Raw genomic sequence first — 21,100 nt, forward strand, 5'->3', positions numbered from 1 at the left:
ATCTAGAAAATAATAGCAGTACTTTAATGCCTAAGTAATTTATTGTGGCTTCCTAATCAGCTAAATAAGTAAATTACACATGAAATTGATGCAGTGGTGCAAAGTGTTTTTGTAAAAATTGAAGCGATAGTAATGTAATCAGTTGACTGAAATTCTATTTTACAGTTTAATGGTGTCTAAAATATTACATCATTAGGATAATATATTGACTGGGCAGTCAGTTTTACATTCTAAATACAGTGGCATAGCAGTTGCTAAAGAGTTATTTTAATTCAGTGTTTGTTACATAGATTACTTGTGAAACTGGATTTATTTTAGAAAATGAAGTGCATCGCTCTGAACAATAGACCCCTTAGAGCTATCCAAATTGGTCAGCAACTTGAAGTCACTCTTTAAAGCCATCATAATGGCCTCAAACTTTAGGGTCTCCAGCGTGCAAACAAACGTGTTGTCTTCCTTGAGAACCAGACGTGCCCCACTTTCTGATTTAATGAAGAACTTAAACTGGATGGCATGTGATGAGACAACAAATTCTTCAGGAAATCCATCTAGACGGCTTTTTGACACTTGAATAATGCGGGACTTGATCCTTGCAATAAAATCTGAAGAATTGCAGTAGATTTTGAGGCCATGAGAGCGATCATGGCTGTCGATTATTTCTAGGAACGTAACCTCTGTTGCCTGTTGCACATTTGCTGACTTGGTCTTCAGAGCATCTATTAGAGGTTTTATCTGATAGAATTCTGCCTCCTGTGCTAAAAGTCGAATCTCTTGAAATCCTTCCGGTAAGAGAAGCTCACCATTTCGTAGGAAGTTAAGGACATGCCTGAACAGCAAGCCATCACGGTCAATGAAGCAGTTCCCATCTGCATCAACACTGCTCTGAATTTTGCCATTCATCAAAGCTTCTGGCAAGGAATCAACATATTTAGTTAATGTATGTCTCTGCGTTGTGTAGAGATAGCCACCAACATTAATTGTGATCACAGATGCTTTGCAGTTCTTGCCCTTTTGTAAGTAGTTTTCTGTATTGTTATATTTTCCTTCAATGTGAGTTTCTTTCTTATTAATCTTCCCTTCCATTCCAGAAACCTTGATGTTAAGTTGTGCTGGTTCGTGTTTGTTGGTTGTAAGGAAATTCACCTGTGTGCATATAGAAGGAATAATGAAATGGAAGCATTGATGGGGTTTCATTAGATGTCAGGAGCATTTCACAATAGGTGGTATTTTATCATTGCATGAAGTGAATTTACAGTAATGTAATTTGAAACTGAAATCTACCCTTAATTCTCTAAAAGCAAGTGAATGTGTCACTTCTTGGTGAATTAAAGCTGTTTGACCTAGTACTTTCCAAACATGATACAAGGCACTGCCATAAATGTACACTTTTGGACGCAGAAGATGCTGCACCAGCAATGTATCATGAGGATTGTTCTCCACCATAAAAAAATTACTACTAATACAGATTTTACTTGTCTGCTTAAACCAGGAGTCCTTATCTTTTACTTGCATTGGCTGTTGGCTATAATATTTCCTGAGAGCAAGGGCTTAAGGACAGAGCTAATCAGTTGTTGATGTAGACAAATGTTTTAAAAGCTGTTCAGCTTTGAAATAACAATTTAGTTTGTCAGGTCATGCTCTACTGCTGCTCCTGATACTGAGAAAATTAAATCGTAAGATAGTGCAGCTTTAACGTGATTCATTTCTCAGTAGGGTCCAGAAGCTATGGGCCGAATGTAGGGGGATATTTTAAAGTTTATTTTTCTGGATCTGGGCATCACTTGGAGGTCCAGCATTTATTTCCCGTCAATAATTGCTCTTCAGTGAGCTTCCATTTTGAATTACTGGAGTCCTTTTGGCGAAGGCACTCCTACGATGTTATTGGGAGGAGAGTTACAGAATTTTGACCCAGTGACAATGAAGGAATAGTAATATATTTCCAAATCAGGATTGAGTGCAATTTAGAGGGGAACCTACAGGTGGTGGTGTTCCCATATACCTGCTACCTTTGTCTTTCTTCATTGTGGACATTGTGTGTTTGGTACCTGCTTTCAGAGTAGCTTGGGTGAGTAAGTGCAGTGTATTTTGTGAATGATACACACTGTAGCCACTGTGCGCTGGTGGTGAAATGAATGAATGTTTATGGTGGGGATGAGTTAGCAATCAAGTGGGCTACTTTGTCTTGGAGAGTTGCAAGCCTCGTGTGTTGTTGGAGCTGTGTTCATCCAGGCAAGTGGAGAGTGTTCCATCATGCCCCTGTCTTATCCCTTGTAGATGGTGGAAAGGCTTTGGGGTGTCAGGAGGTGAGCTACTCACTGCAGAGTTTCCAGCTTCTGAACTTGTCTGGCAGCTACGGTATATAATTGGCTGAATCTCTGGTCACTGGTGACCACAACCCCCAAGGATATTGATTGTGTGGATCAACCACCACTGTGATGGTTAGACTCTCTCTTGTTGGAGATGGTCACACACAGCTTATGTCATTTACCAGACTATGCATGAATATCATCTTGGTTTTGCCATGTGCAGGCTTAGACTGCTTCATTTGCTGAGTAGCTGCAAATGGAATTGAATGTTGCTTAATCATCAGTGAATATCCCCACTTCTGATCTTATGACAGCAAAAACATCATTGATAAAGCTACTGAAGATGGTTGGATCAAGGCACTGCTCTGAGGAACTCTTGGACTGATGTCTTGGGACTGGATAACTGACCTCAACCAACCACAAACTGTCTTTCTTTGTACAAGATAGTGTTTTCCCCCAATGCCCATGACTTTTACCAGTCTCCTTGATGCCACACTTGGTCAAAAGCTGCCTTGATGTCAACGCAGTCACTCTCACCTTATGTAAAGAATTCAGCTCCTTGGTCTGTGTTTGGACCAAGGCTGTGTTAAGGTCTGGAGCCAAGATCCTGGCAGAACCAAAGCTGGGCATTGACGAGCAGGTTATTGGTGAGTGAGAGCCTCCTGATAGCACTAATAATGATATTATCCATCACTTTGCAGGTGATTGCGAACAGACTGATTGGGCAGTAACTAGCCATATTGCACATTCCCCTTTTTGTGAAGAGGTCATAACTGGATGATTTTTCACATAGGCAATTCTGGAGAGCAGGTTTCTGGTACTAGAGCCAGGGTGTCGTCTAGTCCCATAGCCTTTACTGTCTCCAGTACTCTCAGCCATTATTTGATGTCATGTGAATCAAATTGGCTGAAGACTGGCTCCTGCGCTGTTTGGGGATCTCAGGAAGAAAGTGGGATAGAGAACCTGATTGTGAATGTTTCAGCCTTGTCTTTAGCAATCTAATGCTGGGCTCCAGCATGGAGATGTTCTCGGAGCCTCCTCCTCCCTTTTGTTTTTACTTGTCCAGCACCATTCACACATGTGGCAAGACTGCAGACCTTTGATCTGTGATCTGGTCTGTTAATTAGCAGATCACTTAGCTCTGTCTGTTGCATGTTGTTTTTACTTTGGCATTTATGTTGTGTGTTGTACCGTTAGCTGGTTGGCACCAAATTTTTAGGTATGCCCATTGCAGCTCCTGGCATGTCCTCATGCACTCCTCATGTGAAGCAGGATTTATCCGTAGTTTTATAGTAATGATAGAGTAAGGATTATGCCAGACCATGACATTAGAGGTTGTGGTGATGTACATTTATGTTGCTGTCATATATACGTCAAAATTCTAATTATCAATGTGTTGTTAAAATAAGAAAATATCTATTTTGTTGCTATTATTTAATTTCTTGTCTACATTGTAAAAGAAATTTTGAATTGGAAGACCTTGGATTTCTGCAAAGTAAGTTTCATTCATTTAGCATTGACGTCATATTAGACTACCAATTTCAGATAACCCTGAAGCTATAGAAGGGGATGAAACTTAACCAATTTCCTTTAGCTTAAACTATAATTGGTATTGTTCATTCTAAAATGGTTGGACTATTTGGCATTAATCCAGGCACCACATTGAGACATGGGAAAGTGAAAAATTGGCCCACTGGTTGGAGGTAAGTGGCAAATGATGAGAAAATCAAAATGAGTCAGGATGTCCCACCAATACTGACAGTTGACCATGACAATACTGATGGGAATGACCAAGCACAAGTTCTGTTTTCAAATTGAGGTCACCCTTCATTGTATTGTCTGGCACTGCCACCCAACTAAACAAGATGGATTCAGAGCAGATCTAGCAATTCATGAGGCACTGTGGGCCATCAACAGCAGAGTGTATTCCATCACAGTCTACAATCTAATTGCTGGCATATTCTTCATTTTACCATTACCCCTAAGTCAGGGACCAATCCTGGTCCAGTGAGTCATCAGAAAGAGCATGCTACGAGTAGCACCAGGTATAGCTAAAAAATCAACTGCAAACCTCGTGAAGCTACAATTTAGAGGACTTGCATGTATGCTAAATAACAAAACCTGCTTTCTTACTGGAACTAAGAAATCCCAGCAAAGTAGATTAGATCAAAGCTCTGCGGCCCAAACACATCATCATGACTTTAAACAATTAACGGAAAGAAGAAACTTCATGAGCACCATTGTCTTCAGTGATGTTCAGCAAATGTGCAGAAGAGAAGGCTAAAATGTTTACAACAACCTTCAGATAGAAGTGCTGATAGGATTTTGGCATCCTCTAGACATTCCCAGCATCACAGAAGTCACTCAGTTCATTGCATAATATTGAGAAGCAACTGAGTGTACTGGATGCAGAAAAGGCCACTGACATCTTGCTTGGAATTAAGATTTTGGGTCAGAACTGGCTAGGCCACAAGTCAAGTTGTTGAAGTGGAACTGTAATATGTCAAAATGTCCATGAAAAGCAGGAAATATTCATTCCTGCCAATAACTGTAGTATCACCCTTCTCTCAAACAGCAGAGAGGGAAAAATTTTTGTTAGCAGTACATGAGTAACCTCTCTAATGTGCAGTTTTGCATTCCAGCTCTTGATTACAACCATGGTCCAGACATAAAGCATCAAAATGCAGGAGGTGCAGTGATGGTGACTGCCCTTGGGATCAGGGCAGATGTAAAATGTAAATCGGCAGAAATTAGAGAAATAATGACTGGGAATATGAACAGCTCAACGGAATGGTTTTGCCTGTTGGAAGTCAGTCACCTCAGACCCAGGACATCCTAGCAGGAGTTCCTGAAGGCAGTTTCTGAGGCCTAATAGGCAGTAGTTGTTACATTCTCTCCATAAGTGCCAATGTTCACTGGTCATGGACTGCACTCACATTTTGCTATAATTAAAAACAGGAACTATTCAATAAGTCAGGCGGTATCTGTGGAGAAGGATGCAGAGTTAACATTTCAGGTTGATGACTTTTTATTCAGGCTTTGTTTTCTGACCTATGTGGCAAGTAACATTCCTAATGCACAAATGTTGGCAATGATGTCTCCGTGTCTCCAACATGAGGCAATTTAATCAGCTGTCCTGGAGATGTAATAGCATTACTGTTATTGCCTACCCCACCATCAACATCCTGGGTGTTGTCATTGACCAGAAATCTCATGGACCAGCCACATAAATACTGTAGCTGCAAGAAAAGTTCAGAGGCTGGGCATTCATCAGTAAAGGACTCTTTTCCTTACTGTCCAAAGTCTTTCCACCAGCTACAAAGTATAAGTCAGGATTGTGATGGAATACTGGCCATGTACCTGGATGAGTGCAGATCCAACAGCTTTAAAGAAGTTCAACATCACCCTGGACAAAGGAGCCTTCATGTTATCCCATCGACCACCTTAAATATTCACCCCTCTGCTTCTTAGTGTCCACCATATGTAAGATACAATGCAGCAACTAGCCAAGGCGTCTTCAATACCACCAATTAAGTCCATGAACAGTACCACATCTTAGGTCACATAAGTACTTTCATGACCACTGCGTCAAACTTCGGAAGGTCCCTTCCTAATAGTAATGAGGGAATAACTTTGCCCCACACATTGCAGCATTTCAAAGGATTGTGTAATAAACACTGTCCTAATGAGTGGCGATGATATCCCATGAATGAATTTTTAAAAATTTCGCCATTCTCAGTGCAAAAAGTGGTGGACAGGATGGAATTTCTTTAAAAGCTTTGTTTGCAGAACTTCATATAATGCTTGCCTAATTGGCTAATTTAGTTTGTTGTGACATACTGCTTAAATCATTCTGAACTGTTTCTGAGATTTTGCTGTCTCTGAGTGCATATGCTCCTGTTTACATCAATAGTGCTGAGGTCAAGAGGGTTAAGAGCTTCAAGTTCCTTAGAGTGAACATCACCAATAGCCTATCCTGGTCCATCCACGTTGACGCCACGACCAAGAAAGCACACCAGCCCCTCTACTTCCTCAGGATGCTGAAGAAATTTGTCATGTCCCCTTTGACTCTCACTAAGTTTTAATCGAAGTACCATAGAAAACATCCTATCCAGAAGCATCAAGGCTTGGTATGGCAACTGTTCTGCCCAAGACCACAAGAAACTGCAGAGAGTTGTGGACCCAGCTCAGCACATCATGAAGACCAGGCTCCCCTCCATGGATTCTGTCTACATTTCTCTCTGCCTCGGTAAAGGAGCTAACATAGTCAAAGACCCCTCCCACCCTGGACATTCTCTCTTCTTCCCTCTCCCCCCCCCCCCCCCCCCCCAAACAGGTAGAAGATACAAAAGCCTGAAAGCTCATACCACCAGGCTCAAGGACAACTTCTATCTCGCTGTTATAAATATTAAATGGACTTCTTGGATGATAAGATGGACTCTTGACCTCACAATCTACCTTGTCATGGCCTTGCACCTTATTGTCTGCCTGCACTACACTTTTTCTGTAATTGTAATACTTTATTCTGCATTCTGTTGTTGCTTTTCCCTTGTACTACCTCGATATACTGATGCGATAAAATGATCGATATGGATGGCATACAAAACAAAGTTTTTCACTATGTGACAATAAACCAATTTACCAATTTTAACTCGAGGGAGTACTGGTTCCGTCTGCCCTATCTCTCCTTGTCAGATAATCTCTACATCCCAGCAATAAATGTGGTGAATCATCATCGCACTCAGCCTCTTGCAAGTATTCCTTCCATAGCATTCAGATATTTCAGGTGATGCATTCAGAAAAATAGGAGGTTATTTAAAGTACTTAACTTTATATTTAAATATTCCAGTAATTTGTGGAATAGGGTAATTCAGCAGTTGGCTTAATAATGGAAGGAAGGAATAACTGGTAGATCTAGTAATTAAAATAGTTGCTGAGAAATATAAAGTAAAATCTATTTCAAAGTCAAATTTAGCACCCCAGAGAGGAAAGAGAAAATGTATTGGAGTCATACAGCATGGAAACAGGCCCTTCAACCCACCGAGACTCTGCTGCTCATAAAACACCCATTTCCACTCATCCCATTTTTATCCTCCCCATGTTTCCATCAACTACCCCACCCTAAATCTTACCATTCACTGGGGGAAATTTGAAATGGCCAATTAACCTATTAACCTGCATGCAATCGGGATAAACACCCTGCTCTTTTTCCTTATTCCACGAATGTCGGTGTCATTAGCAACAGCAGCATTTATTGGCAATGGTGAATTTGGTGGAATGCTACTTTCTCCAAACTTGGATCTTTGTGGTAAAATACTCCCATTGTGCTAAGTAGGGTGTTCCATGATTTTCGTCCCATAACATGAAAGAATAGCAATGTCAAAATCCAGACGTGAGATATAGACCATTGGACATCTTGACACATTTAAAACTCCGAAACACTTTTTTGTGCACAAATGGAATATTAAACTCATTGCCAAAATTTACTTCATGCATTTAAAAATGTTGTTCGTAGAGTGGAGGGGACTTCACTCACACAGATTGAACATATTGGAACATTTTTTAATCAAAAAAAAAGTAGAGGTGAGGATAAAAACATAGATAATTGTTTAGGATAAATGTGGATAAAATATTTCCACATGGGAAAGAATCCAAAACTTGGGCCTTAATAAATCAAATAAGGAAATAAAAAGAAGATAATTACTGAGAGGGTGTTTAGAATGTGGAATACTCTGCCACAGGAATTAGTTGTGGCAAGTAGCTTGGGTACTTTTAAAAGGAAACAAGTATGTTAAAGAAATAGAATTGTATGTTGAAAGGCCAAGGTGAGGTAGATAGAATGGACTAATGTAGATTATAAATACCAGCACTGACTAGATGGGCCAAATGCCTGTCTTTTTGCTGTATATTCTGTGAAATGCTATTCCAAATTGGAATGGGGTGTGCTGAAGGGAAATTTGGATATGATGGTCTCCCTTTCTTGGGGAAATTCTTTGGACTGGAGTTAGCCAATGCTTGACATCTGAGTGCCGGAAATGTGTGGATTTCTGTGTGGCTCTGTGTGGATTGCCTGCTTCCTTTGCCAATAGCAACTTAATTTCAGAAGCACTCCCTCAGCAGTAAATCATTTTGAGATATCCCTGGGATGTGAAAAATGCATAAGTTCATTTTTTAACTTTGTCTTTGTAGATTTATTTGTAGCTCTTATTTGAGCTGAACAGAAAATGGAGCCGTTTTCATTTGGGTCTTGTTAATGCCCAAGCTAGTTAGGTTTATGTAGCATGCCTTGTACCAAATTTGCCATCAGAAATATTAAGAAATGAATAGGACCTTCAAGTAAACCTAAAGCCCGATTTTCTTTTAATTCAACAATGAAGTAGCCAAGAATGTGGGAAATGAACATATAGATTAAGGAGGCAGTTTATGCAATTTTATTAAACCTTGAAGTTATTGTTATTATGCTTATTTCTGTGCTTTCTTTGATCCATGATTTGTTGCAAGCCATAATTTCCCTGTTGGCTCTTCATAGAAAAGAGTTAAATTAATCACAGAAAGGACTTTGTTGATCCTCTAATGATGACCAGATCTCCTCATCAATGCATTGTCCCATTTGGACCTCACTTAAATTAACCCTTAGCATACAGACCAATTAATTAGGTGGGGAAGTGTAAAGATATTTTTACCTGTTACAGGACACTTTAATGGATTTTGTATGACTTTAATAACAGGCAAAGGCGAGAGCTAGCATTGTACTTAGTATTCTTATATATCAGCATTTATATGAATGCACCGCTGTGGACCAAGTTGTTTCAGGACAGTGATGTGTAGAGTTTATTGTTGCCATTGACAATGAATTCAAAGTTTGCCACCAGACTAGATTGGTTGGACAAAATAATACCGAGACTCAGAACAAAATAATGTAGCATTATCTTCTACAAATCCAGCGAGTTGCTCAGAAAAATAACAGTAGAGTTTGTTTTACTAAGCTTACTGGGCCTGGGCAGTTTTGTTCCATCTTGCTCTGGTGGCAGATTATTTCATCTCTTCGATAGAGAAGATCGTGGTTTTGTTTTATTTAGGGGGCTTAAAATTTATTTTCTGGTTGGTACAGAGTGGGTTTTACTCCACCCACCATGTTGCTAAAGGCAATGATTAATTGAGTCATTTAAACCAGGAAGATGGCAGTATTTTTGTCCTTTTCAGTAGTTGATCAGTTGCCTTGTGCCAGTGCATGGAGGAGGTAACATAAAAGCCCTCTATCACTGCCAAGTGACCCCTGTTAGGGTGCCTATGTGGGGATGTCTGTCTAGAACAAAATAGGCATCTTTGCAGAACTCTCACAGTTGGGTAAACCTCTCACCCTTGTCATCACTATTCAAGTAAATATTGGTTATTGGTTTGCAACGCCAGTGAGTGTCTGAGCCAGTGTGCCAAGAACTGTTCAGCAAGGAGTTGAGCTTCAGCAGAGATAGCGGTACATTTGGAGATGGGATGGGTTAAGTGAAAATGATTAATGAAACAGCTTGCTAATGTATACTTCTTAAATGCATCAGTAAAATTCTTTACAGTACGAGTTAAAGTGTGTCACTGTCAAGCATTAGAATTTCTACCTTACCATTTAATTATCTCTGTTCAGTTTTTACTAAACCAGTGTAATTGGGCCTCAAGCTGACAAAGATGCAGATTGTTTACTTGTGAGTTTTTCTGAAGAAAACTGTAAGACTTTGGTTAAGTTTTGTATTGATAAGTCGCCAGCCTAGAAATTGATGCATTCAGCACAAGTCACATATAAAAGACATATTTATGCAATTGTTCCCATCACAAAATTGGATCAGCCATTCCTACCTATCAGAAAATTTGACTGGCTACTTTTGGGGCAGTTCACCTGAGCACAGCTGACTTTTCTCCAGTGTTATTTGCACATGTGATGATGTTATCAACATGCACAACACTCCTCTGTTTCACAAGCAGCAATTGGACCATAATGTGCAACCTGCAACTTTTGCTTTTGATTCCCAATAAAATCAGGAGAGAAACCCTGAAGCAAGTCAGTGATGAGACATGAATGAACTAAAGGGTCTAGACTGAGCCATTGTCTATTGCTGTGAGTGCCTACCTGAGTTTTAATATACTGTATGTTTTATACATAATGTGGGTCTTACAATATGTATTGGTGCTCCGATTACCAGAGATGCATGTTGTGTTCTCTGCTGAGTGGTGATTCCATGCCCCTCAGTGGCTTGCAGCCACTTGTCGCGCCAGTGTCGACCTGTGACAACAATCACAGCGGATAGCTTGCCCCCAATATTGAAGACACGTGTATCATACCCCATTCCCTCCCCAATTCCTCCCCCACCTGTATAGCAGCCTTTAATGTTGCTCCACTGTAGCTGCCATGGAGAGAAGTCTTCAAGGCTGAGACCAGCTTCCCATACATTTTAGCAGTGTGGACACAATGACTGTGCATTCTGAAAGAGCTGCTGTTGAGATCACTGTAGGTCACCATTTAATCAGAAATTGGGAATGAACCAATCTAACAAGTTTTTAAGTGTAAGTTGTCCTAAGTGCACTACCTTGGAAAGGGGTGGTCCTGCAATTAGGCGTTCAGGCCAAAAGTAGCATCCCTTTAGTGCAGTGGTTTTCAACCTTTTTCATGCTGCGGCCCCCCAGAACATGTCCTTGTTAGATGGCGGACCCCCAAAGCCCACAAAATCAAACAATCGATAATTCATGCATACAACACTTAAATTACTGCACATAGGCCCTATTGAAATAGTGACTATTTCAATCACCAATAATTACCAGCGGTGTCTTTCAGTGTTCAGTTCAATGTGAAGGTTGTGCCTGTTTTGCACTGCAGAGTTTGTCCAAACATGGTGGTATGTGCGACAAACATACGCATATGTCATCCTCAATATTCAGTCTTGATCTGTATTTGGCTTTCATGGCAGTGACTGCAGAAAATGCTATTTTGCACAAGTAAGTGGTTGCAAATGGTAACAGAACATTGATGGCTTTGCCAGACAACAGTGGATACTCCTGGGAACATGCTATCCAGAACGACAACAGTGACATTCGGTTGAACTGCAAGCACAACGTCCTGTCAGATGACAGTTCAGCCAATTCTTCTTGTTCACATCCAGTTAAATCAGTAAGCATGCATTCAAACGGATTTCGAATCCAATTAAACATGCTTGTGTCATTGTTGCCAAAATACTCATGGAAATAATATGACAGCTGTTGAATATGGTTCAAAACGGTGCTCGCAATGGTCTCTGTCTTAGTCTCGTTCACTGTCAGAAAGTCAGCCAGCAACAGAAACATATCATAGACGCCTTGCTCGCATCTTCCCTTCCAGATATGGAGTTTTTTCTGGAAGGCATTGGTTTTGTCTTGTGTTTTCAGAACATTTGAGCCAGGTCCTTGCAATGATAGATTTAAGCTGTTCAAAATGTTGAAAATATCTGCAAGATAAGCTAATCTGGCAACCCACGTCTCATCTGTCAAGAACTCTGCCAATGATCCGTTATGCTCATTTAGAAAAATGAGCAGTTCATCTCGCAATTCATAGACACGCTGCACAACGCGGCCTCGTGACAGCCATCTGACTTCTGTATGTAGCAACAAATGCTTATGCTCGGCTTCCATTTCACGGCATATGTTTTCAAACAAACGATAATTGAGCGGCCTGGCTTTGATAAAGTTAACAATTTTAATGCACGTGGAAAACACATCCGCAGGATTTTCATCCATATCCTTTGCAGCCAAAGCCTCACGGTGAATCATGCAGTAGGTTGCTGCTACATGTGGAGCTGCTACTTTCACCCGTGCGACTAGACCCGACTTCCGTCCCGTCATTGCGGCAGCACCATCCGTGCATACTCCAATACACTGTGTCCACGCCAATGCCAATTGTACAAAAAAAGTGTCAAGCACACGGAAAAGTTCTTCACCGGTTGTACGCCCTGGGAGCGCCTTGCAAAACAAGAAGTCTTCCAAAGCCGCTCCTTCCCAGCAATATCGAACGTAAACCAACAACTGCACAGCACTGGCAACATCAGTACTTTCATCAAGCTGAATCGCAAATCTGACTTGCTGAAGACGTGCTATCAGCTGGCTCTGTATATCTTCTGCCATATTGCCAATTCTTCTGCTTACTGTGTTATCGGACAGTGGAATGGCTTTCAGTTTTTGATTGGATTCTTTTCCCAGTACAACTTCGCACATATCTACTGCTGCAGGCAGTATAAGCTCTTCTCCAATTGTGTGAGGCTTTCTGGAATGTACTATTCGTAATGCTACCAAATATGATGCGCGAAGAGCCTTCTCATTTATAGTGGCGCAGGCTGTCATTTTGCCTTTCTGCTTGAGGTACAGCTCCTTTTGCCGTTCAAAATATTCCTTCGGCTTACTGGCAATATCTGGATGCACTGTTGTTAAATGGCGCTTCAATTTCGCTGGTTTCATTGCATCGTTGGACAGTGTTTGCAAACACACAACACAGAGGGGTTGGTCCACATCTGTCCCCACTGCGATGAAGCCGTATGAAATGTATTCTGGATTGTACTTGCGTTGTTTTCTCTTTCGGTCACCCTTATCCCCTTCGTCATCAGAATCTTCGGGTTTCTGGTCAGCTTTTCTCTTCAGAAATTTCTCCATACTCAGCAATACACACTGGACAGTTTAATTACTATTACTGATAAACAAAATTATCAAAACTAATCTAAAATTTACACACTTGCGCACTTCTTGTTTAACAGTGATGTCACTGTGGCGTAAATGCACGGTAAGTAAGCAATATTATTAAGGCACACCAACAACGTCACTCAGTCTCGTTAACACTACAGTGCACAACAGAATAGTAGTGAGTAGTGAACACTACTGACTACTCTGACTACACAAATCGAATATTAAGCAGCAGCTTACCAGAAGGGAACACCGTCTAAGTCTCTAAGATTGTCGCCTATAACAGATAGAATAGATATGGCCGATTTTCTGAATAGTGGAAAAATGGAGCAAGCAAGTAAGCTACATCTTTGTAACAGGTCGCTTTTCCAATTTTTTCTTGGCTTGCTCGCGGACCCCCTGGCAACCTGCCGTGGACCCCCAGGGGTCCGCAGACCACAGGTTGAAAACCACTGCTTTAGTGCACCAAAATAGTGGTTAGAAAATCCAACTTCTAGATGTACACATTTCACTTAGCTCCAGGGTGTTGCATTTTTAAAGACTTTACTATATCATGCTCCGTGACCTGCTATAGGATGTCAGTGTTCAAAGGATCACTGGATACAATTGGCTCACAGCTGTTCATGTTTATTCAGTATTTATTCTGAATTAATTTGTGATATTTAATGCCTAGATGCAGGATTTTATTGTATTTGAAGGTCTTGCTACTCTTTGTAGCCTTTTAGCAGGAGTAAATATGTAAATTTTTATTGGAGAACAAGGAAATGATCTTTTACCACATTTCTCCAGCCTCCATTTTACCCGTTGTTGCCCAATTTAATGCGTTCGTAACAGAGCTGAAATTGCCATTTTATTCTGTCTTGTTAAAGAAAATAGAACCATGCTGTTCTTCTACTTACACTGAAGTCAGTATCTCTACTGTTTTCTAATTGCTCAGACAAATTCTACAATTGTCCATTTCATTGGGAGAAAATGCACAAGGCACAAAACTAGATAAAAGTCACCCAACCATGGTTATACCATGAGATTGAACTCAATAAATGCTAGGTGTTGTTCTTCATCAGCTCACTGCGCTTGAGTTTGGGTAGAAGCTGCATGGTTTTTAACCCACCCTTACTGTAATTTTACATCACAGAATTTTTGGTGATCTGAATATTAGTCGCATTCTTAAAGCTATATTTAATTCTCAAACACTCATTTAATTTTTCTTTCTCACCCTAAGAAAAACTAACCTTTGAAGGTGTTGTGGTTCAGCGTGCAGAATGTAGACCAGCTGTCAATGAATCTTACATGAGATTAAAAAGGTCAGTAGTAACTTTGGTAACAAAGTAAGATATTTGTTTAAATTCAGTGGTTTTGAGTGTGGTAAATTCAATGCAAATGCAGCTGCATTATTCTTTAATGTTGAAATTCAAAATTAATTTACTGTATTTGCCAGTCACCTAAATGCTGTGACATGCTATTTACGGCTTCGTATTTACATAGACAAAAGATTCCTTGCAGAAGACATAGTGTGATTCTTAACAGGTGATGCTTCACTGTTTATCATATTCAAGTTGTTCATTGACACCCTTTCTTCTGCACTGCTTGCAGGATAGTCCATCCAATAGCCAAAGGGCCAAGGTCGCATTTCATAAGTTAGACATTATGTTACACAGAATTAGTTTTTCTGTGTTTGTGACTGGTGAATGTGGGTTCCAGATGCAAAATTTCTGTTTGTAATTGGTGAATGCAATTCCCAGATCCAGAAAGTGTGATTGTGATTGGTGGATGTGCACTTTAATAACCCAATCCATCAACACAAAAACAGTTTTAGAATCATGTGTTGGTCCCAGCTCCAGGATGTGTGTTTGTGATTGATGGAACAGGGTCCCTGCTCCAGAATACGTGTTTGTGATTGGTGGATGTGGGTCCCTGCTCCAGAATGTGTTTTTGTGATTGGTGGATGTGGGTCCCTGCTCCAGAATATGGGTTTGTGATTGGTGGATGTGGGTCCCTGCTCCAGAATATGGGTTTGTGATTGGTGGATATGGGTCCCTGCTCCAGAATGTGTGTTTGTGATTGGTGGATGTGGGTCCCTGCTCCAGAATGTGCATTTGTGACTAATGTATGTGGGTCCCTGCTCCAGAATATGTGTTTGTTTTTGGTGGATGTGCACCTTAACACAAAATTCATATGATACAAAAATAAAATAGTGAATCTGAAAATGGAGATGTTTGAAATCTAAGAAACAGAAGACGAATTGCACATGTTTCATTGTTGTGTTAAACCTGCTATGGGTTTTGCTTGTTGAAGATGAGGGATGGGTTTGGTTTCTTGGGAGGAAGTAAAGGGAGGCAGGAATTACTTAGTGTCATTGATGGGTTAGTGTTACAAAGAAAGTAACAACTTTGTACAGGTGTGTATATCTGTTAAGATGTTCCTGCTTTCAAACAGTGAATTTGAAACACAATATTTTTGGGCATGTTGGAAGTTATATTTAGAAATCATTACAACTGCACAGCCTTAAGATGCAGCTTTGATTCTGTAATGTTGGCAGGGGAGAGAGTGAACTTGGTGCCGAGCAGTGGCCAGGCACTTGGGATAAAATAGGAAATGCTGAACCATGTGGGCTGGGCTTTTGTGCCTTTTAGCTGCCATTCTAGCTTCATTAGGGAAGCTTTCCTTTGTTTCCATGTTTTCTTGGTTCCATTGGATTAAAAAGTACAAATGGAATAAACAGAGTGTAAGGCATCAGAATGCAATATCAATTGGATTCTATTCTACCATACTTACACAATGACTGTTTGTGGTCTGCTGAATAAAATACATTTCATACTGAATGTACCACCCTTTTCTTCATCGATGCTTTGCTTTCTCTTGATACATGAGTAAAGATTTGTGCATGCAGCCTGAGCTCCTTTGCACGTGTCCATGACCAGCATTTGTCTCAGCCTTGTACGATTCTTACCGACCTCAAAGTCCTTTCTGCCAGGGCCGTACGACCTCATTCTTTGAACTAGCTCTTTAGGGACACCTTTGGTGTGTGGGGTTAAAAGTAGTTCATGTTTATGCTCATAAATGAAAAGTAAGGCCATAGGAAACTGAATTCTGCAGTCCACATTTGGTACTGAAACAGCAAAGGGGTAAAACTTGGCATGGAGCATTCCAACTAATTGCCAAGCGACAAACACATCCAAAAGAACACCCACTATTATGTTTAACCAATTTTCAAATAGTAAACTTGCTCAACATTGCTTCCAAGAGGTTTCAATTTAACTACTGAATTAGCTAACTTCAATGAACATTTTATTTGAGCTGCTTTGACTGACCTTAGTGCAGAGTTAAGTAAAGAGTAAATATATTTAGCCTTAGTTTCTAGATCTGACTGTTAATTTGATGTCTGATGGAAAGTGTGTATGTGTGGTGCTGTGTCAGATTCATCTGTGAACTCTTCAGTGACCAGACAATGCGACAGTACTTAGAATATTGTTAGACAGGAAGAATGGCCACTCAAGTGAGATACTATGCACTGGCAAAAATAATTAACAGAGAAGGGGAGAAAACAGAATGAAATAACATTACCAAGAAATAATATAATATTACATTTTAAATCTCATCCATCTTTGAATAAAGTTCTGCCTTTGCTCAGATAAGATGCATATCTGTGTTCAATTTGAAGGTTTTTTTTAACGTAAATGTCATAAAATATGACTGATACACATGGGTTTGTTAGATGAGTTTGATCTGATAAAGCATTTAGGAACATATGCTCTTCACAAAAGATAACCTTACCCATGATCAACAAACTCCCCAGAGTGCTGACCTTTGCAAGGAAAGGTTCCTGAATGTTAATTATTCAACGTTATTAATGCTAATTATTCAGTGTTTTTAAATGCACTCTATGACAACCAAATGTTCAATAAAAATGAATTACACCAATTGCATTCAGAATGATATGTACCTTTAATAAACAGTTGGGTTCTTTCCAATTTAATAAGCACTGAATGTATTTCCAATTTTTTCAAAGCTCAGCTGAATCCTGAGAGTATACATACAACGTGAATAGAATTAAAACAACTTCTGACTGACTGGTTTGTAATTATGAATTAGAAATAAAATACTTGATGGTGGGAATGATCTTGGATTTAAATCTTCACATGAAGAGTGACAGCAGTCAGAGGTGGTTAACAGCTTATTACTTTTCTTCCGTATTTTTGATCTCAGTTGCATAGTTGGAATTGTTCTAAATGTTGAACTAAATGGTTTATTTTAAACATTGTAATTTGGTGAGTATCTTTTTCCCTCATTCTGCACTTTTCGAAACATGAACAGAACCACATACATCAAGCTACTATCTAACAGATAATCATTTAGCATTGTGAGTCTGCTGTTCACTGTAGAAATGAGGCAGAGATGCCAAAAGCTTAAAATGGCTGAAGTTGAAAGAGCTACTGTCTACATCCAACACCCTTAAGACTATTACAAGCAATTATTATTCAGTTACAATAAGCTTTTATTTAGCACTTTATTTATTTAAAACTGTCCAGTTATGTAGTTGTATTTGAATTATTTCGCCAGCTGAGAGAAGTTAGTAATTATGATGATTGTTATCGAGCTGCATTAACTGTTGGTTAATAGTTCCATCTTTATTAATGTGAATTTAATTCCCTGCCGCATAGTTGTACTCAGTAACTCATCTTAGTGAGTACATACTATACTATTAAGCATATGGTAAGAAATAAGGAATGTTAGCATTAATAACTCATTTTTAAATGAATACCGGTGTGGGCAGTAACACTATACAATGAAAACAAAGAAGTGATCATGCATCACAAAGGCTATTCATAAAGCAGAATCTGCTATTGCAAACACATGATACAGAAAGTGATAATTTGAGGGAGTTTGTAAATACTTCAGTATCACATAGGTATAATTGGATCCCAAATAATGCCCTACGGTTAATACCCTCAAGCAGGCCAATACAGATTGCTTATCTGCAAGTATTCCAGTGTCAAGTAAGCAGCAATTAACTATGAAATTCAGGGGCAAAGCTGAGTGATGCTGCCTTTTGGATAAATCTCTACATTTGTAGCTTTAGTTTGCCATCAGGGTTTTCCTTCTACTCTTCTATACTCAGTAAGGTTAAAGAAAATTATAAAATGCAACTCGCCAATGTGGAAAAAAAATGTGTCATCAAAATTCTTGAATGATGAAGAATGTTATTGTGCCAACAATCTGCAAGTTGCCCAGCATCTTGAAATAGTTTCTGTAACACACTTGTGTATCCCTGAGAGAATTTTTAAAAAAAGGCTGTAAAATCAGCCCAAATGCTTCCTTAACTCACTGGGCGGAACGAGTGTTAGATTTGGAGCACAGTGTTCAAAATATTTGCACGGTAGCATTTTAAAAAACGGTGTAATATTTTACTGAGACATAACATATGGTGGCTTCATTCTTGAAAGATGGTAAAATACGTAGGTCTTGCGAATGCTCTAGCTGTCTTCCAAAGCCTACGAATTATTTGATTTCCACGTCTCTGACTGTGGTTGGTGTAAGGATTCCTGGTGTTAATGTGATAAAAGAGCCACAGAATTTTACGCTTATGTTAATGATTAACAAAAGAGGAAATGTACATAAAAATATATTCTTACCTTTTGGAAGCAGAGGCCATTTCTATTACAGCCGATAAAGGTTTGTAGTTGAAGTGGCTGTGACTTGCCAAGGCACGACTGTACAGTGAAGGAAAGGAAATGAACACTGAGGAGCTGCTGATTATTGCAGAAGTGTGGTGGCAGTGTGACTCAGAGTATCCAAGAGTTGGGTAACTGTAAATTACAATCTTGAAAAAGGAGACTGAGGTTGGTATTAGAAAAGAGATCTGCATTCATCAGTTCTTTCCACTTAACTCTTAAATGTTAAGGCTGTAACCACATGATTAAGCAGATTAAATGCTAAACAGGACTCTTGGCTATAATGATCGCTATCACCATTGCTTGTGTAAGTAATATTTGAATCTAGTTTTGGCAAAGATTGTTTCCAGTTGCTGCATCAAGGGGTTCTTTAATCAACAGGCTAATCATTTTGCCTATTTTGGAAACATCTTAATTCCACAATGTCACTGGCAGAGGTCTGGACATCCAAGTGCAAACCCGGTTAGTGTGAGCAACAAAGGGTATGTATGGTAGATGAGAATGACCATAAAACAATTAACCCAGACTGTTAAAATCTGTTCAGTTGATCATGTTGTAGTTACTTTGTCATGTATAATTCAGTGCATTTAATATCTTGGACCAACATGCTGAAATTTAAAGGAAACACAGATGATCAAAGCACCATTTTATAGATTGGCTTCTTTCCCTATGCAGCCTTGTAGACTCACACGTCATGGAAACAGGCTCTTCAGCCCACCAAGTCCAGGCCGACCATCAAGCACTCATATAAACTGATACCATTTTTCTTTATTCTCCCCATGTTCCCACTTATTCCCCCTAGAGCCTACCACTCACATATACACTTGGGTCAATTTACCGTGACCAATTAACTGGCCAACTCCCACATCTTTGGGCTGTGGGGGGGAGACTGGACCACTCACAAGAAACCCACATGGTCACAGGAAGAATGTGAAAACTCCACACATATAGCACCCAAGGTTGGGATGGAACCCACGTCCCAAGAGCAGCGAGACAGCAGATAGGTCACCGTGCTGTCTCGTCTCTTAATCACATCCAGATTCCCAAGATCCCTGCACACCTCCGGTTCTAGCCTCCCCCTTCCCCCTCACCCCTCACTCCCTCGCCCCACTCTCTCTCCCTCTCTAATTCTCTCTCTCTTTCTCTAGCACTTTCTCCTTCCCTCTCCCTCTGCCCCCTCTCCCCCCTCTCCCTCCTCCCCCCTCTCCCTCCTCCCCCCTCTCCCTCCTCCCCCCTCTCCCCTCTCCCTCCTCCCCCCTCTCCCTCCTCCCCCCTCTCCCTCCTCCCCCCTCTCCCTCCTCCCCCCTCTCCCTCCTCCCCCCTCTCCCTCCTCCCCCCTCTCCCTCACCCTCCCTCCTCCATTAAGGATCTCCTTAAAACCAATTGTTTTGATCAAGCTTTTGGTCACTTAGGCTCATATTTCCATCTTGGCTCTGTACTGGTGCAACTCGTTAGGATGTTTTACTACATTAAAGACACTCTATAAATGCCAGTTGTTTTTGCTGAATATGCTGTATTCTAAATTGCCAATTTTACTTTTGCCCCCACACTCCAGACAGCAAATTGAGGAATCTTCCAAACCATTCCGTCTCTCCCTACAACTGGAAAAGGCTGTAACAACAAATTACAAGCCTGTTGCAAACCATCAGTACAATGTAAGTCTGATTTGTTTACTAACCACATTGAAACACATGATCATTAATACCAATGAAATGCAAACTTACCATGTTCTACAGCCATGAGCCTATACTAGCAGAGGAGTCTTCAGTACAAGTATGAGTAAGAGATGGAGGAGTGTTTATAGTAGGGTCGGGGCATGGATTTAAAAAATGTTCAAAGGAGGGATCTAACAAAGGCACACTTTACTACTTTAAGTCTCCCAAACTGTTAATATTGAGTTGGAAGTGCTTTTATATTTGGTTACATCGACCTTTTACCTGAATTGAAATAAAAGGCCGTCGCTGTTAAGATGTGAATTATTTTATGTTGCAGCAAGAAGGCAGTTAAAAATGTATCATATTGCAGTGGATGCTTGGAACAGCGAAGGATTGGGAATGGAGGATATGAAAACAAATACACATATGTTCTCTGCTTTCTGGATCTGCTGAAAGAACAAGGCTAACTGCCTCAACTGGATGCATAGCAGTGAAGCATCACGCATTTAGTCATAGAGCAAGACAGCACAGAAACAGGCCCTTCGGCCCAACTGGTCTGTGCCGACCTAATCCCATCTGCCCATGTTTGGCCCATATCCCTCTAAACCTTTCCTATCCTTGTAAATGTCCAAGTGCCTTTTAAATGTTGTAATTGTACCTGCCTCTACCACTTCCTCTGGCAGCTCATTCCATATATGCACCACCCTCTGTGTGGAAAAAGTTGTCCCTTGGATCCCTTTTAAATCTTTCCCCTCTCAATTTAAATCTGTACCCTCTAGTT

General features: G+C 40.2%; 2 protein-coding genes across 2 annotated transcripts in view; one reads left to right on the top strand and one right to left on the bottom strand.

The window, feature by feature from the left end:
* The window catches only part of gtf2f2a (general transcription factor IIF, polypeptide 2a), a 76,945-nt gene that overhangs the window by 43,812 nt on the left and 12,033 nt on the right, over positions 1–21,100 (top strand). Inside the window, exons 6-7 of the mRNA XM_052015350.1 lie at positions 14,215–14,296; positions 20,220–20,319. Coding sequence (XP_051871310.1) covers positions 14,215–14,296; positions 20,220–20,319 — 182 coding nt within the window. The remainder of the gene's footprint in view (positions 1–14,214; positions 14,297–20,219; positions 20,320–21,100) is intronic.
* On the bottom strand, positions 153–18,975 carry kctd4 (potassium channel tetramerization domain containing 4). Its single transcript, XM_052015352.1, has 2 exons — positions 18,626–18,975; positions 153–1,143 (listed from the first exon to the last, which is right to left on the bottom strand). Exon 2 carries the CDS (start codon positions 1,081–1,083, stop codon positions 310–312), a length of 774 nt encoding a protein of 257 aa, XP_051871312.1. The 5' UTR covers positions 1,084–1,143; positions 18,626–18,975; the 3' UTR covers positions 153–309.

Source organism: Pristis pectinata, chromosome 4 (genome assembly GCF_009764475.1).
Source record: "Pristis pectinata isolate sPriPec2 chromosome 4, sPriPec2.1.pri, whole genome shotgun sequence".
NCBI classification, from domain to species: domain Eukaryota; kingdom Metazoa; phylum Chordata; class Chondrichthyes; order Rhinopristiformes; family Pristidae; genus Pristis; species Pristis pectinata.

Bases quoted from the DNA above. Each gene is read 5' to 3' on its own strand.
- kctd4 (XM_052015352.1), bottom strand. From the start codon at position 1,083: ATGGAAGGGAAGATTAATAAGAAAGAAACTCACATTGAAGGAAAATAT.